The sequence below is a fragment of the Nilaparvata lugens genome, chromosome 2 (genome assembly GCF_014356525.2).
Source record: "Nilaparvata lugens isolate BPH chromosome 2, ASM1435652v1, whole genome shotgun sequence".
Classification (NCBI taxonomy): domain Eukaryota; kingdom Metazoa; phylum Arthropoda; class Insecta; order Hemiptera; family Delphacidae; genus Nilaparvata; species Nilaparvata lugens.
The window spans coordinates 38,230,548-38,248,852 of record NC_052505.1 but is presented as its reverse complement, the minus strand read 5'-3'; the positions used below and the strand labels follow the sequence as shown (position 1 = coordinate 38,248,852).

The 18,305-nt window shown below is 32.6% G+C and overlaps 1 protein-coding gene across 27 annotated transcripts in view; it reads left to right on the top strand.

The window, feature by feature from the left end:
• Window positions 1–5,715, top strand: part of LOC111047183 (ELKS/Rab6-interacting/CAST family member 1) — a 125,108-nt gene extending 119,393 nt beyond the window's left edge. For all 27 annotated transcript variants that reach the window (XR_005570476.1, XR_005570477.1, XM_039421156.1 and 24 more), the window contains one exon: window positions 668–5,715. Coding sequence is in view for 25 of the 27 variants with exons in the window: in XM_039421156.1 (XP_039277090.1) it covers window positions 668–718 (51 nt within the window). In the remaining 2 variants the exon portion in view is untranslated. The remainder of the gene's footprint in view (window positions 1–667) is intronic.
• Window positions 5,716–18,305: the final 12,590 nt, after the last annotated feature.

The following is an 18,305-nucleotide window of genomic DNA, read 5'->3' as shown; positions in this document are numbered from 1 at the left end:
GAATATAGCCTATATTTTTGTCTTATAACTCTCAATAAATTAAAATAATGAGGTCTTAGAGAATGTTACTATGAAGCTATAATTCGGCAAAATAGCGATTTAATAGTTTATATGTACCGTATAATCTAGGTGAGAAAATTATTATATCCATATATAGTGTGATACACATTCTCTTCTATTAATTAGACAATATAGAGTTGTTGTCTTTGTTACATAATTTATGTTTGTTCAACTTGAATAATGGATAACTGTATGAATATGTTGTGAAACGCTTGTGATGAGACTTTATTAAACCAATAAGATGAATATTGGGAAACCCAAATCATAAGTAAGTTTTAATTTGATTAAAAATACGTAATTCTTGAGAGAAGTTATTCAATTGACAAATAAATATTGTTAAGTTTACTAATTCCAATCATAATATACTTTGAAAATCCTCTCAAAACTGGTTTCTGAAATCGTGTCCGATTTATTCATGATTATCATTTATACAATAATCATAATAGGAAACTGATTTTTTTTAGGACCACATTATGTAAAAAAGTTTGTTTCCTTTGTTTCGATTATGTATGGAAACAGAAAGAAGAATTTTGTCAGGCCAATATTATTCATTCATTTTTAAATATCATTTGTTGTTTTTTTATAAACATATATTTTATTGTTGCAGGTGGATAGTGAAGGCTTTGATGAGAAGACTGGATCGGACTTCAGCTTATGAATTCTTCATACTTCTCCTAGAATGGATTCTGTTATCATCTGTTGGCTTCTCTTGAACCTCTGAACTTGATTTTCCAGCACAGAATTTTCTGCAAATCCTTTTGTTGGAAACTTGTATGCGAAATTAAGAAAAGCGCACAAGATTGAAGATGTTTATGTTGTTGCTTTTTTGGAATTAAGAACTTTTCTGATCCTCTAGACTCCGTTGTAACAGCAAGTGCCACACAAAATAATGATAAATTGAGTGTAAATAACGTGTACCTATAATATCAGCTGCAGTGCGTATCTGTTCTTCTGAGTGGTGTTTGTGATTTTCTATAAAAAGTTCAAAATTTGCGATCAGTGCTAGAAGCTAACGTGTAAATAAATATTGTTATATTCGACTTGAAACTTGAGAGCGTTTGAACGTTGCGATTCTCTGTCACAGATAAACTGAACTAACTGATAAATTGTGATGTTGAAAATTTTTCGTTCATTTCGGTAGTTTAGTGTGAGACTTTATGATAGCAATAAAGCCATGTGAATAATACTAACGACTAGGATAATAATTTAGACTATTTGGATGTTGAAGCTGGCCATCAGCGTTACGTTTGTTATTCATCGTGTAATAATTCATTAGTTTACCCACAATGTAAATTGAATGCTGACAATAATTATTTCAGCTGCTGTATCAAAATAAAGTGCATCTAAATCCGATCAGGAAAATGCTTGTTGATATAAATTTGTGTGATCGACCAGCTACGATCAGTAATGCTTGTTATTGTTAAGTGAAGGGAGTGCATTTGTTGCTATAGCCTTTTATAATATACTGGGGCCAAAAATAGAAAATTGGCATTCTTTTTTTATCTATTGAGTAATTTACTAGTGAACCTCCAGGTTCAATAGCATTTTTATCACATTCCATTTTCTCTATTCAGGTCTGATTGATTATCTACAATTTCGAATAAAATAACATAGTTTCAATTTTGTTTAATCACTGCTACATTAAGCTAACACATATTTTGACATTCTGTCAGTTCTCATTTGACTTGCTTTGTTGAATAACTCATAATTCGAATAGTGCGAAATCATAATTTTCCACAAAATAATATAATACATCAGTTCTCTTGTGCTTTTTTCTGCTCATCTGGAAGCTAGTTCTATTGGCTTCATTATTCTGCTCATTTCATAAATTTTCAGATCAATAATTTCATTTTAAACTGGATTCAATCTCACCCCAATCATTGTAATTATTAAAATTTATTAATAATAATTGAAAAAATAAAAACTTCATAGATTTCGCCCATTCAACTTGTAACTCACATTTTCATCGTAAACAGTATTAATGCATTATCGATCATAAAGTGAAAAAATCTATTTTTGAAATGTTGATCAAAATCAATTCCAGAAAAGGTTTGGTTCCATCTGTTGTAATAGATGTGCTTTTAAAGGAATATCCTGAATTCTGTTATTGATTCATTTTAACCAAAACGAATGATATACTAGACTGTTTCCAATCGATAACTAAATTCAATCATTTCAGGATAAAATTTTCGTTTTTTCACCTTTGCTTGTAGTTATTTTGAGCCGTATCAGTTGCGAAGCAAAAATGAATGTGTGGAATCCAATAACATGTAGATTCAAATGATCATCATTTCCGACAATAATTTTTCATTCATGGTTAATTAGCATTTCCTAATTTATCTTCGGAATGTTGTGAATTGTATTAGAATCAACTAGAATGTGTCCCCAGATAAAGACAACAATTTCGATCAACACTCTTCTGCAATCGGCTATTTCTGATCAAGCTGACATTTAATCTCATAATATCTCTAAAACAGAATATTCACTTACTATGGGTAGTTTCTAATCATGTAATATTTCGTGTATCTGAAATGATTTGGCCTACTTGTGTTCACGTATCTTAAATTTATGAATAAATATATGCATAAGAACAATTATATAATATTAATAAATGTTATACATAAGCAGACGCTGCCATGTTTGTGTGAATTTCAACATGACAAACTAATAATAACAAATAATACAACTCATAGAAGGATCTGTATCGTTGTTGAGTTGAAATATCAGCATCCTTTGAAAACTCCAAATAAAACAATAACCAGAATCGCGAAACATTAATAATATCTATCTTAAAGTTGTTTTGTCCTTTCTGTATTTCTGACTGATTGGACTTTGGCATCACCTTTGCTTATTACTAAACCTTATCTATCATTCGAATCTAAAAACATGTAATTCAACGATCATTCAATTCTCTATAAATTGTTTTACCAAAAATATCCTTTAAAAATATTGTATGTACAATCGTCTAAAATACTGTAATAACATCCATGTTCAATCAAGTGATTAACAACGCCTCTCTTTCTCTTAGCCACATGATTTAATCATGAATCGACCTCATTGCCACAACATCAAGCGTGCGACATATAATTTAGAATTTACTACTGTTGATAATGGACATAATGCTTTGATACCAAATCTATGAATCCTTCAAATTCAGCAGAATATTATAGACAACTAGACTTTTACGGCATTTCTAATATTATCCGCAAATTGAATGTTTCCTAGTAGCAAAATATTATTTTCGAATCCAGTAGGATAAATGTGAATCTATTACAATGCTGAGTAATGTTGTTATAGTTATGATGTTGATGACAATTTTGAAAATGTTAGTGAAGTCAAGTACGGTAGGTCTATCTACCTATCAATAAGAGACCTGCGTATTGATGAGTTTTAATAGTACCTACCTAACGCTGTACCATTTCAATGTAGAGATCTTTCATAAGAAGTTCTGATTTGTAATTAATATAGAGCTATTTTAAACGGACATTTAGAGTGAACTTATAGATGTTTATATCCGTTAATCTACTTCGTATGTCGGAGATAATATAATTATATGTACGCCTTCTACTTAAATGAATGACATGAAACCATGTTGGATATTACCACTTTCCCATGATAGATATGTTATGTTAGCATATGTAAATTTATTGTTGTTGCATAAGTCTTATATGTTAATAGATAAATTGTATGGCTACTGGCACCTGATAGTTAAAACAGTTAATACTGATACAAAATATCTCATTTTTTATCAAGTTATTTTGGAAACTAGTAATGATGAAATGCTTTTTTGTTTTCCATTATTTCCGTACGGTACTGGGAGAAGAATATCGAACAAATCATCAATACATTTTGATTGATTAGAAACTGATTAATTTCATACATATATACCCTAAATATTCTAATTTTCAGTATCCATAGAATGATTATAACGGGTTGATTTCTTACATCAAACCTAATAATCAAACAATAATTTTAAAATCCACAACTCTCAAAATTCGAACCTCACACGACTTTTTATGAAATTTTCCCTGAGTTTGATTACTAATAATATTTATTAATCAAGTTTACATAAACTAATTAGTAATTGTTTTTTAGTTCACAAAAATTAGCTGCAGCCTCTTGAAGTCTTCAACTTAATCTAAACTACAAATTCTCTCATTAAAAGTCTATAACCGTTTAAAAAGTCTGCATTTCATTATCAGCAATAGTACAGTATACAGATGTACATGTGCAGATTACGCCTTACTGTTATTAATAATTATTAACCGAATTATTCTTTCACTGTATAATTCCTACTATTGTAAAGCGATGTAAATGATTTAAAAAATTAAATAAATAATTATTATTGATTTGAGAATAAACTTCTTATGATTCCGAAAAGATAAAAACAGAGATAACGCAAGACAAGTCAAGTAGGTAATTGAGAATAGTAGTATTACGAGAGTGAGTTTTCCGATGTCTTATCCCATCTTCTAAAATTTCTGTTTGAGAATGAAAAATATATCTATCTCTTGCCGTTATTTGTTACCATAATACATTTAAAAATGGTTGTAATTAATGATGGTTTATTGTTATTGTTGTTGAATCGTTCATGAAAATCTATGTTTTTATATCTTCAACGTTTATTATCAGCCATACAAACTGTCCTATTGAAAGTTAGACCTAATGAGCTTACATTGTAATGATGTAAGTGACTTGATTAAGTGTAAGAACTATCGACAAGCCTTTCTCTCCCTTAGTAAGAATTTAATGGAATGTAATAATGGATGTCTTCAGTAATACAATAATGAATGCTTATTGGGTGTAACATTATGCTATTGACAATATTGCCTGCAATATATTCTATATAAATCAATTCTATTGGAATGAATAAAATCAGACTCCAGCTATCTAAAATATAATTTTACATTCAATGCTGGAATGTATAGAAATTACTTGTTGTCTTTGAAATAAATCTCGTAAGATACAATTTGGCTGTTTTGTTCTGTCATCTATGTCAAAGCTTGTATGTCTATTAAAGTTCTTATGTATGCTATGTGACTGAATCACATGTAAATTTAGAAAAGAACGATTTATGAATAATATATATATATTTATATATAAGTATGGAAGTTCAGATTAGCAGTTCTATATCATTCATTCAATCATATCACAGCGTTTTTAAACGACTGATAGATCTAGATTTAAGTCGGTTTTGTTTATGGCAATTTAATTGAACAGTTTCATAAGCCGCGGTTCTAATCTAAGTTGTGTTGTATTCTTGGATTAGGATACAGACTTACACGATCAGATATTCTGTGATATATTTTTGTTCACCTGTACCTTAGAATCATTTTGACATTGATCAGTACATTTATACATTTAGACGCATCAATGTGTAATGTTCTATTAAAGTTCAATTTTTCCTTTTGACAACCACAATACAATATTTTCTCTCTAGTATGATGAATGCACATGCTCGATCGTTTTACCAGTAGTACTAAAAAGTGGTCGAGCTTTTCCTTATTCAAATTACAGTTTCATTTAGAAAACTTCTGTTACCCCGACAGAACAAAAGTAATGGTTGACAGTATATTGTTACTTTAGAATTTATATGTTTTACAAGTATGTCAACTTGTTTGGCTTAATAAAGCTCCACGTTAAAACAAATACAAATTCATGTTTATCATTGTATCATTAGTGATCATATTATCACATGTTTTACACCTCTCTTTTGTAGTATTCAGTATGAATTTTTATCAATCTTTCTCGCTGTACATATCTCACTGATCGAAAACTCATCTTCAATATTACTATCGTGCAACTTTTGAATAGCCTACTATAAAATCGGGATGAAAAATCCTTCATGTTGAAGAAGAAAAACTTCACCATGTTCTATGGCTGCTGTCATGTTGTTTATTTAGAAGAAATCCTCTGTACTTTATACCGAGATAATCAATACCTACCGTAATTCTGATATTTAAAATGTATCCTCCAAATGCGATTGTCTCATCGTTATTATTTTATACCTGGGATTATAATGTTTATTCAAAGTGATCTACTTGTTCTGATATCCTTTGCTCTCTTGATGTCTCTTTTGCTGAAAATCTATCAAATCTCTGATAGCTCATTTCAGCTACATTTATACAGAATTCATTTACTCACAGCATAAAGGTTACCGAATGTTATACTAGGTCATCTTACGAGTGTCTACTTGAGCATATCGAGTAATTTTTCTAAATGTGCATAGCAATTTGTTGCAAGTATAGAAATAAGCTTGAGGAGGGAGAATTATTGAGAAGCTCCTAGATTCTCAAAATAAATAAAAAATATAGAATAAATTTTGTATCAGTGGCTGCTATCTGACAGGATATTTCATAATAATATGAAAATAAAATGAAATCTATAAAAATGATACTTTAAACCGATACTTAAGTATCCTTTTAAATGATACTTGCTATAAGGATACAGTATGAAATTGATGAACCCTTTTAATCCAGAACTCAGAGATAGAGCCTCTATACTGTACTTTGTATCCGTCATCGGAACTCAATCGGTTGAAAAAACGGGACTTGTGAGGAAATGGGCGAAAATGCTTGAGTGGTTGTGCAGAATCGAACCTTGGACTAAACGTCATTCAACAGCCAGGAACATCGACCGCCACCACAAAGCAAAGGCCGCAGTCATGGCTCATGGCTCATGGGATGAGTATCCGCTTTATTTGCATTCGACCGGAATTCAGCTTATAGGACTTGGTGAGGTGAAAAGAGAGGAGGAAGAGTGTGGGATGAGAATGTGGAGGAGACAAACAGAATCGACTGCAAGCTGTGGAAGCAATTATAACCCGCTCCTGGCAGCGTAGAGTCGAAACTCAGGTCTCTGACGTCAAACTCACATCGTTATCTCAATCGGGACGTCATAACAATGAGCGTAATGCTTGCTCCAATTAACTTTTTTGCCATATTCATGGAGCGTTTCCAATAAATGATAATCGAGATTCTTAAATCTTGATTTAATCTCTGTTTACATAAAAGGGGCAGATCCTCCTTCCATGAATCAGAAGTATTATAGGAAACTTTTCTATTTCATGTTCAACTTTGCATCACTTCGGATAAACATGACCAGCAATTTCATTCATGAACTTATGTGTTATTATCCACTTTCTTTGTTTTTATAAGGATCTTTTTCTATCTCATATCTCCTCTCCTCAAGAAGATTCAAAAATTCTTTGCACATGATTCAGAATCATATTTCTCTGCAATGAAAAACATGGAAGAACAGCTCTATCGATCTTCCATCAGGACTTTAGAAAATGCTTCATTTCCTTCAAGCCTATTTCAGGAGATTCAGATTTATTATTATTCAAATAATTATTCTGGAATCAATATAGTATGGATGTGGCCAATTTCTGTTTTTGAAACTTTCATGTTATTGCTGTGAATGGAATGATATATATATATTCGTTTATCGAAATCTAAAGTTCTGAGTCACCCCTAACTCAGCGATCTGACCTCTATACTATACCTACCTCATCATTAGATACGACTGTCTGTGACTTTATTATCTATTGATTCATTCAATTCTCACACGGAATTATAGACTATAACTTTCAAGATGCTGCATACTAAAGGAATAATATGTTTCACATTGTTCTATTTGGTGCATCTTTCTGGATCCTCACACATAGAATTTTTGAATCCAATCAGAACTTAGGGTACATTATTCAACAAATATATATACAATAATTATTGCAGTATACAAATACAGCAATCTACGTTCACGACACGTTATATTGTTGTTGATATTTAGTGAAGATTTTGAAAAGTTAGCCAGTGTTCGTGCTGAAAATTACATATAGGCTACACAAGCGCTATTCGTGTGAGTGTTCCGATTTGGCGTAAAAGAAGTGCGTTCTTCGGCACTTACATTGGTTCTAATGATATGAATTGAGCTCGACCGCAACCAGCAACCACCAAGACCTTGAATTTGCCATGTTCACTCCAAAATTACACTTATTATCTGTCCATCTTTTCGCTTGTTATTGTTTTCATTTTTTTTCAGCGCCATTTTCCTCCCATCTTTCGGCTAGGAAAAACCAGTTCTCTTATGCGAACTCTGTATCTGTAATGCTGAATGTTCGCGGTTTGTTTACAGCACGCTCACCAATTACGAAATTACAAAATTGTGAGCGTTCTTTTACAACTTGAAACGCACTTCCCTAAACCATAGTAGACTAATAATAATTATTGTTATCATGACGCATAGAGCGAACTATTCCGTGCAGACTGAAAATCTCTACCTCAACCATAATCTCTTAAATTGTTTTCAAGATGTAGGTACAAAAATTACCTTGGGTCCATCTTAGTGGAATTCATTTTTTTTTAAATTAAATACTGACACGGTTGAAGGTGCTATAGTTTGTTTTTATTATTGAGAAAAATATAATATATTGGCCTATGTGCGTATTGAGTATGCTACTACGTAGGTGTTGGTGGTGTAAAATGTAGCTTTTGATTCAATGACGTGTTATTAGAAAGCATGAGGGCATTTTGTTTCAAGTGAAGAATTGCATGTCACATGCTGCTTTTAATTATAAAGATTGGCTAAAAACTCATATCTTTCAAAGTTTCGAAAGAATCATTTCAGACATGTATTGGTTTCATACAAACTTAATTTGATCAATATGTTATAACTTAATAATATTTTATTGATCTTACAATTGATCAATTATTATCCAATCTTAGATATTGCTCAAGATGCAGTCAATCTCCGTTGATTTTTCATTGAATAATAGCTGAGACGATATTTCAAAAATCGATAGCAGTATATCACTTATAGGATTATTCAGAGCTAATATTCAGAAATGTTGTTAGGCCCACTTCATCTAAACTACTATACTTACACAATACTCATCACAATCACGACACTACTGGACTTTTGGATGCTAATCTGCTTTGGGAATGAATTGCCAAACAAGCTAATATTAAGCTACGTTTACACTATGTAGCTGGAGAGCTATATAACTGCTATCGTGCTATATAGCAGAGCTATATGAAATTTGAGCTACATATAGCTCTGCTGCATGTAGCTCTGCTATAAGTAGATTTTACGCTAATTTTATGTAGCAGAGCTATATGTAGCTCTGCTTTAATGTCATTACTTGTAGCAGAGCTACATATAGTTTGGAATAAACCAGTAGGCCTATTCACTGCTCAGTTCCCAGCCAGATGCCGAAGAAAAAGGTAGTTCTTTCATCAGCCGCTGCTTTCGCCGCAGCTACTGTGATATTTTCAGCACAGAGAAGAGAAAGAATATATTGGATAATATTGTCTCTATTCCAGTCAAATTCACTCTCCATCATTGCACAATAATATATTAATAAATCAAAAAGAAATGCTCATAATGCACAGTAACCTACTAGCACTCTGACAACAAATGAGTACCTACAGTATAATTATCTGGTGTGAACCCAGCAGGCACTAAACAGCTGCAAACAGCAGTAAACATCTGCAGCAGACATGTAGCAGAGTACGGTAGCTATGCTACATTCTCTTTGATGTTTACCGAAAATTTTGGATGGCTCATTTTCTGCTATTATATAAAGCTGAGAAAATAGGCTTAAAACTGCTACTGTATAATAGCCGGGCTATACAGCAGATCTCCAGTGTCATTTTTACTTTACTTGCATATCTCATCTCCCAATTAACGGAATGACTTGAAATTTGGAACTCAAGGTCCTTACACTATAAGGATCCGACACGAACATTTTCGATGAAATGCAATACAAGATGGCCGCTAAAATGACGAAAATGTTGTCAAAAACAGGGTTTTTCGTGATTTTCTCGAAAACGGCTCCAACGATTTTGATCAAATTCATACCTAGAAAAGTCATTGATAAGCTCTATCAACTGCCACAAGTCTCATATCTGTAAAAATTTCAGGAGCACTGCATCATCTATGCAAAGTTTGATTTTAGATTCTCAATTATTAGGCTTCAGATACAATTTAAACAAAAAATTTCAAGTGGAAAAGATTGAGCATATAAATCTCTACAATTAATGTTCAGTAGCATTTTCACCTAAAATTGAAAATAAGCTCGACATTCGAGAAAAAAAGATTATTCAATTGCAAACTGTTGGCAACTGTTGATTCTATTAAAAATTAAATCATTCACTATGAAGAGATAGCAGACTTCGTGTGTCTGCAGCGCTATTGTCCTGTCACCAGCTGACTCAGATCTTAGAAAAGTAGACCTGAGATGCGCGGGAACACTAGCGTCAGTTGATCAATTTTCATAACGGCAAGGAAAGTTGTGTGAGTGCACCACACCAGATTTTTTGAACTTGTAGCAGAGCTACATGTAGCTACATAGTGTAAACCAATCTTTACGCTTCCAATCTAGGAATCATATTTTGAATATTATGAAGTTTTTCGAGTGCTCTCTTATTTGTTTGTTTATTTCGATCCTCCATATGATGAGTGTTCCTTTACCACAAGTTTTCTTCCATTTGCACCTCCCTCAGATACATAAATTGCATTTTGCTTAACATTAGTATTTTGCTTGTATTGATTCCAATATTTCAATCCATGAACAAAGAGGTGAGCTCAGTCTATTAATAACTATCGATAATTTCCAACCAGCTTATTTTCTAAAACAAAGCGATATCGATAATGAAAACTAGATGGCTATTAAATTGATAAAATATAATGTTGCCTGGAATAAATTTATACTGTTCATAGCATGTTTTCTCATACTAGTAGTATTATTTTTGCAAATTGGCGGGATGCCAATAGAAGCAGTGCACAATCACACTGCATAACCGGTTACACGACACTGTCAGCTGACGTCACAATTAAAGACGCTTTTTATTGAGACCTACTTAATTTAACTCGTTCCAATTATCATTTATCTCAATAGTTTGTTGCGGAAACTTCTGGAACACCATTTTCTAGCAAAACATAAAAATTGAAAGCCTACTCGTTTACATATTATGTTTATGAACCAGTTTTCGAAACGAGTATGGTAGCTGCATGAGTGAATCATAGTCATACGCAAATAATGATAGTCATAAATATAAACTGACGAGCAAATTATTCAATTTGAGTGTCCTCACAGGAACTTATAATCAAATCTCATAATACTTATTTATGAAAAGAACCTGGCATTTAATAAAATTGTAAATTGTACATTCGCAGTCAATTCCTGGATTAATCAGAGATACCACCAATTCTCTGATACTGTATATGGTATTAACATCAAATTGTTGTTATTGTTATGAATTTGTGGAGATGATTTGCACAATGAGAAGAGAAGATCACTTTTCTAAATGCAAATTGTCCCGCTTTTTGTAACATGGAGAAGCATGTTTATGATTTGGGGGCTATGAACACAAAATAAAAAGTTTTACTTCTCGGAAGACGACGGGGTTTTCTATACCGTAAAACTGATTTTCTATACTATGGGAAAATTGATTTCCTAGGAGTATGAATATAATCGTCTACTTGAAAAAAATGTGTAGATTGAAGGGGTGACTGGCACTAAATTTAGACGTATTCAAGGGCGGTGTGTCATTAGGCTTGTGGGGATGGGCACCCTGCTGAATTTGATGATTGAGTAGATTTGATGATTGAGTTTGATGAATTTGATGAATTCTGCTGAATTTGATGATTGAGTAGTAGGTTTACACTTCTCAAGATTCAATAGTGCTATTTCAATGAACCAATTTCCTTATTTAATAATATCGACAACTCCTATTTCCAATGGAAATTGCTTGAGAGACAAGTGAGGGTTTTGAAAGACCTTGTTGACAATTTTTGGTGGAAGTGGAAAAGTAAAACAATTATTTTACAGTTGTGAATATGTTACAGTTGTGTTATGTTATGTTAGAGTATTGAAAATGTTTTAATTTCTAAAATGTAGATAATATATTTCAAATGTGATACCAACATAAACTATTTGAGAGATTAGCAAATTACTCTTCTCAGTAAAACAAATAATCTGAGGCATTCCTCTTGTTCAGGGGATAATCAGTATCCTTTGATCGTGGAATCATTGTGTTTGATACTCCTTCTCATGCACAAACTACGTACTTTCTCATGACGCCAAACAAATAAGCATCGTAACAAAAAATAACCTTGATATTATAGGCTGGTATTTTTCCAACGAACCAACTGATTGCAAGAGAAAACAGAGTTTTAAGAATAGCTGGTAATGATTATTACGACTAGAAGGGGGTAAGTCATGGCATGACAATAAAAGGAGTCAATTGAGCAGTAACAACTCATCATGAATGTGATGTTTGTTGAATCATTTGAAAGGATATATAGCCTACTGTAGCGGCAACAAATCGATTGTCAGTCGCTGAATTCCAATATATTAATAATTGTCTGGAGTCTCTGGAACTAAGAATAATAAATTAGAAACTGCTATATATATATATATATATATATATATATATATATTATATATATATATATATATATATATATATATATGAATTATAAATACTGTATAATTACTAAATTATTCAAGTTGAAAAATCACCAAACTTGTTACATTACATTGGAGCAATCATCAATTTCTATTCTCAAATCGTATCTGAAAGGTTTTCTTCTCTGTTACTAAACATTTTCTTTCTATTCTTATGAGTTTTAAGTTTTTTCTTATTCTTACGTTAAATTCAGTATTATACAACTATGCGAATAATTTCGGCAAGGGAATGGTTTTTTTTCAAATATAGATAAAATCACTCCTACTTTTTTACAGCAAAGACTCAAAGGCTCTCAAATTCTTGGTGATTTAACGTCGCTGGAGTGGGCCTCATTGAAAATGTCAAAAACTTGGATGGAGATTATAAAAAATAAAGTGATAGGAAGATATTTAGATACATTGCTCAATTTCATTCATGATCATACTGCCTTGATTGGGTCACTGATAAGGGGTTGAGGAAAGGCAATATGAGCATTCATGACTCATAATTATTGTTCAGAAAAATCTATTCAAATTCTCACAAAAGTGAGAATAGCTAAAGTTGAATAACCGTTTATTTAACTGTATAACACAATTTTTTAAACGATATATATATTCATAGATCAACCAAACAATATATTCGGAAAAATAATATCTAGTAGACTATTCCTGTATCGTCACAAATCAACTCAATTTTTGCAGACCAACTCCAATAAAATAACACTCAGAGAGACCGATATTCGATTTATTCGATCATTAATGATTATTCTCTTACTTTTGAATTATTGTTAGGCTAACTTTTAAACCGCTAAACTTGGTGCTGGAGAAATCTATTTCAAACCCTCTCTTTACAGTTCCTGAAAGAAAATATAGAAAGAAGTTAGTCCTATATTTCCTCCACATCTAGAAAAGGATACGATCTGACATTTCTCCAAATCTGATTTCTACTGAAAATACGTAATAATTTACTATTCCTCATTCCACTATGATCTGCTACAAAAGGCAAGTATTAAACATTGTAAGCTTAATATCAAGCTTCAAATTCTTTTCTGAGTAGGTAGTCTATATTCTGAAGCTGGAGAATCGTTTACTGAATTTTCAATTTCTGACTTATTCAATAATCGTTTTCCTTTCTTCATCCTAGGGAGGTCCATTATTTCGTTTTGATAGGCTATTTATCATGTAACAGACCAATTGTGCAGTTCACAATGATCAGTAGATGATTTGCATGTAAATTTTCCGTGTGTAATAATCGTTAATAATAATCAAGGACAGTGAGTCAAGTCAAGATGACTGGCCGATAATGAAATCAATTCAAGAATGATGTTGATGTTGTTGATTACCAACTGGCTCCAATCAACTATTTGGTGTGAAAAAATAAATGAATAATGCTGAATGCGCCCACTCTCTCATTGATGTCATTCAGAAAAAAAATAATAATTTGCATTGATGCAAAAATCATGTACTCGTGTTTATTCGATGAGTGTCAAGCAGTTTTTGCATGACATGAACATTTTCTTGAAAGTAGGTACATTTGTGATAAAAGTCCAGTAACAGTTTCTAAATGCATTGGAATAGTCGAATTTCCTTCAACATTGGCTGCCAACCCATTGACAAGTTCAAGTGACGAGTTCCCACTTTCGAAAAAACATACAGCATTCTAATCATCCACGAACGGTTTTGATAAAGAAACGCCATATATCAATAGTATCAGTAAATCAATAATGAGGTTATCTTATTTTATTCAAGCTGTTACCCACTTGATCCAACCCCTCTACTTTCACACTGGTTTCTCTGAATTTCCAACTTTCTTTTCATATAGGCTACTGTCCATTCCTGTATTTTCAATTATTTTCGATCAGTGCTGGTAACAGGAATATTCTGAAATTCGATTTGATTTTCCCTAATTCTATGATTGTTGTACTACGAGAATTTCATGCATCGCTGTTCAGTGTAATGAAGATTACGCCGCAATAAACATTGAAAACTCCATGGTCTTTAATAATTACCTTTTCTCAACTGTTCTCCATTGATCACAGGAGGAAAAATAGTCACACGTAACTTACCATTTAATCAGTGAACAATTTAAATAATATGACTCTGAGAATAAGAGATTACACTTTTTTCTGGAGCCTTATAAAAAGATCTTCTGGAACTGAATCAGTGGTCCCAGTCACCCCATAGATTGAGAACACTCACAAAAAAGTTGTCAACTTTCTTTTGGAACCTCCTTTACTGGAATTAATACTTATGCAATGAGATGAGCTAAATTTAGGTAGTCATTACTTCATTAAAAAAGTAAATTCGTTTGGCTTTTGTTGGTGGGAAGTCCATTGCGGGAAGGTCCACCGCCTGAATATATAAATAAAGCCGTCAATGGGCCTTACGACTGTCATACTTCAGCCGGGACCGACAATTTAACGTGCCCATCCGATAACACTTGATTTAAAGTTACAGTTGTAGGATTCATTTAGAACATGGGAGAATCATGTGTCAACAAAATCATTTGCCAACAATTTGCTTCTATTAATTTATTTATAACAGTCTATTATTTATATTAGACTGAATTTATAGTCACATTCACTTATGGAATAAGCTAACTCCATTTGATTCTTCCTCCTGGATTATTGTTGCTAGATTGAGACGGTTGGAAAATACAAGATTTAACGAGTATCATAAATAGAGTAAATTCAGTATTACAGTATTGTCAGAATAAGTTGATCAAGGTCAGAAGTCGAAAAGAGTTTGCTTCCCATGTGCAGTATCAATTATTAGTCACAATTAAAATGACTGACAAAGTGTTTCCAATGCATTAACCACGGGCGTTTACTGAAATAAAAATAAGGAAACTAAAAAGGATATAAACTCTGCGGCAAGCATGCTTCCAGCAATGTTATGGCAGTGCATAAAAAAATAAACTGTAATTTGAATGTCCTATCAAATCGTTTAATTGCCGCTGAGAGCTATTCGGCTGTTTATTTCATTTCAAGATGGTTTTTTGACAAAAAAACATCATTTTGATGGAAACCCCTTCTGACGTTAGATGAAGAACATTCAAGGATTTATCATCAGTGAAAGAAGCCTCCTTGATTTCAGTTGGACTAAAATTTACCTGGACATGTGAACTTGACCTAACCTTATATGCAGCTCGAAAGTCGAAACACCTTTTGCGTTGTTCATGTGTTCATGCGGAAATAATCTACTCATAGCTAAACAGCGGAAGAACTCTAATTAAATCGCTTCTATGGATTTTTTTAAAACATCATTCAAAAAATTTTTGGGTGTGATCTCGTAGGATAACACACCAAAAATATTTTCTTCAAACGGTTATCCTGTACGTTAGGAATCGTGAATTCCAATCATATTTCATAATATCCTAAGCTACGATGGTTCATGCCTTTACTACAATTGATCATTAAGTAGTAATGATTCTTGGATTCATGCGATCGATTTCTCTCTTCTTACATAGGCTAAAAAGACCATTATTTGGGAGATTCATTGTACCTAGTCATTGATACCACATTAGACTCTGGACTTGTAAAAGATATTGAACATTGAATAAAATTGCAATATTGTTCATAAAAATGTAGCTTAAGCATAAAAAAATGGAATCGGATAAGAGCTGTGTAAATTGAAACTTCTATCTATTGCAAAAATTCTTCTCATGCACGTTTTTCTCATTATAAACAATTTCAAATCTACATTTTACTGAGAAGAATAAAGGTTGATGAGTTGATTGTTGATAAAATAATAATACCTGGTCTCACAAGGAAGGTCTCACCTATATCTCCTAGGAAAGATTAGATACATAAGCTTTTCTGGGACTCTTAAGTAGAGTGTGCACTAGATCGGTGAAGCGGCGCGACGCGGCGCGGAGAATTTCCTACCTGGAATTAAATACATGTGATCAAGTGTACCTCCGTGCACTAGGAGCGCGGCGCGCAGCTCGAAAAGTTTCTGGACTTTTCGGGGTCGGAACGGCGTCGCGCCGCGCTCCTAGTGCACGGAGGTCAGGTCGGAAAAATTCCGCGCTCGGGTAACTTCGTGAGGGCTCGGCTGTTTCAGAGCTCTGCTTCTTTCGAACATGACCAGACTATATAACCATAGTTGTTGTAATTGCTTTGTTGTATATTGCTTTTTCTCATTGTATTTTTGTGTGTTGTGAATAAATTGAATAAATAAATAAATAAAAACGTTACTGGTTATTGAACGAGCGTTATCGAGTTCTCACTTACTGAAGGCGAAAGTCGTCCGTCTGTTTGTATGTTCTACAATAAATCCTTCAGGAAAAATAACATTGAAAGTGCATAAGAAAGAATTGTTATAATTTATCATTTAGTCATCTGAAGATATTACACATATGACACATGATTTCAGCTGGATAATAATACAACATAATTCACAACTTCTACATCTACAAAATGATATGACTTGATATATCATTTTCTGTCATTTATTTTCTTCTGAAACACTGTATCGAAATAATGTATCATGAATTTGGATTCATATGAGCATATTTAAGATGTTGAAGCGATAGAGTAAGTTAATATTTGAAGAGTATATTTCAAATAGGATCCCCAATAACACCTACTGTTAAATATTATTCTTGTAAGAGAAGTATTCAGCTGTTTCCAGAATTTTCATCAACTCTATATTATTTTAAGTTGCGGGTTTCAAAGATTACAATACAACAGTTCTTGAGCGAGTTATAATCCATTATAGTGCATAATTCACAACTTTTACATCTACGAAATGATATGGCTTTATATATTAATGTGCGGTTTCTGCCAATTATTTTCTTTTGAAACTCTGAATCGAAATAATGTATCATGAATTTGGATTCATATAAGCATATTTAAGATGTTGAAGCGAAGTTTGCCAGTACATAATGAACTGAAGTTAATTGAGGTATGTAACTGAAGATTTGTCAACTTTTAATTTTATTATATGTCTAAGACAGCGAAAATTTGATTAATCGATAGAAGGTTGATTTGAAAATCAAACACCATTGCTGAAAAAAGAGAAGGTTAATGTTGTTTCAGTTGTTTCATATAGATTGAGCCGAAATTTTCATCGGTACGCCGTACGGTTTAGAACCCTTCACCCCTAGTTTTTTACGTGTATGCAACTTGCCGTAACATTATTCGCTGCTCTGTTGGTGTTTGTAAGATTGTTTACCCTTCCTACTCCACGTGGAGAACATTTTTAAGCAAAGAAACAAATACACAGCTCTCAAACATCAAATCAAACACGCTTTACTTTTTCACATTACGTAATTTATACAGTTTCAAGTGAGAATTATAGGTTTCAATTGGGAAGTAATATAAACATAGATGAGATTAGGTAATAATATGATCATGTACAACAATTGAAATACATATATAGAGGACACGTGCAACGCGTCAAGACAGTGAATTTGTATGACATGAGACAGAGAGGTATTAAAAGTATTCAGATACAATAAATACTCGTATTAGTTAGGGTGTCAGTATGGAAGATATCTCACTACACACTACTTCCAAATTGCACAGTAACTGATGATCGAAATGTCCATCCAGCTAGCATAAATTTTTGTGTACATCAATTGGACTCATCAACTGTCTGTAATTATTGTTGGCCATGTTGACTAGTTAATATTTTTGGTTATATTGAGAGTTATTGAGATTTGGGAAAGGAAACAGAGACAAATGATAATATGAGAATGATACTACAAAAATGATACTATCAAATCTCTACTCTATGGAAGAACATAGTATCACGCAGAATATACTCACAATCACGAATATTAAACATCTTA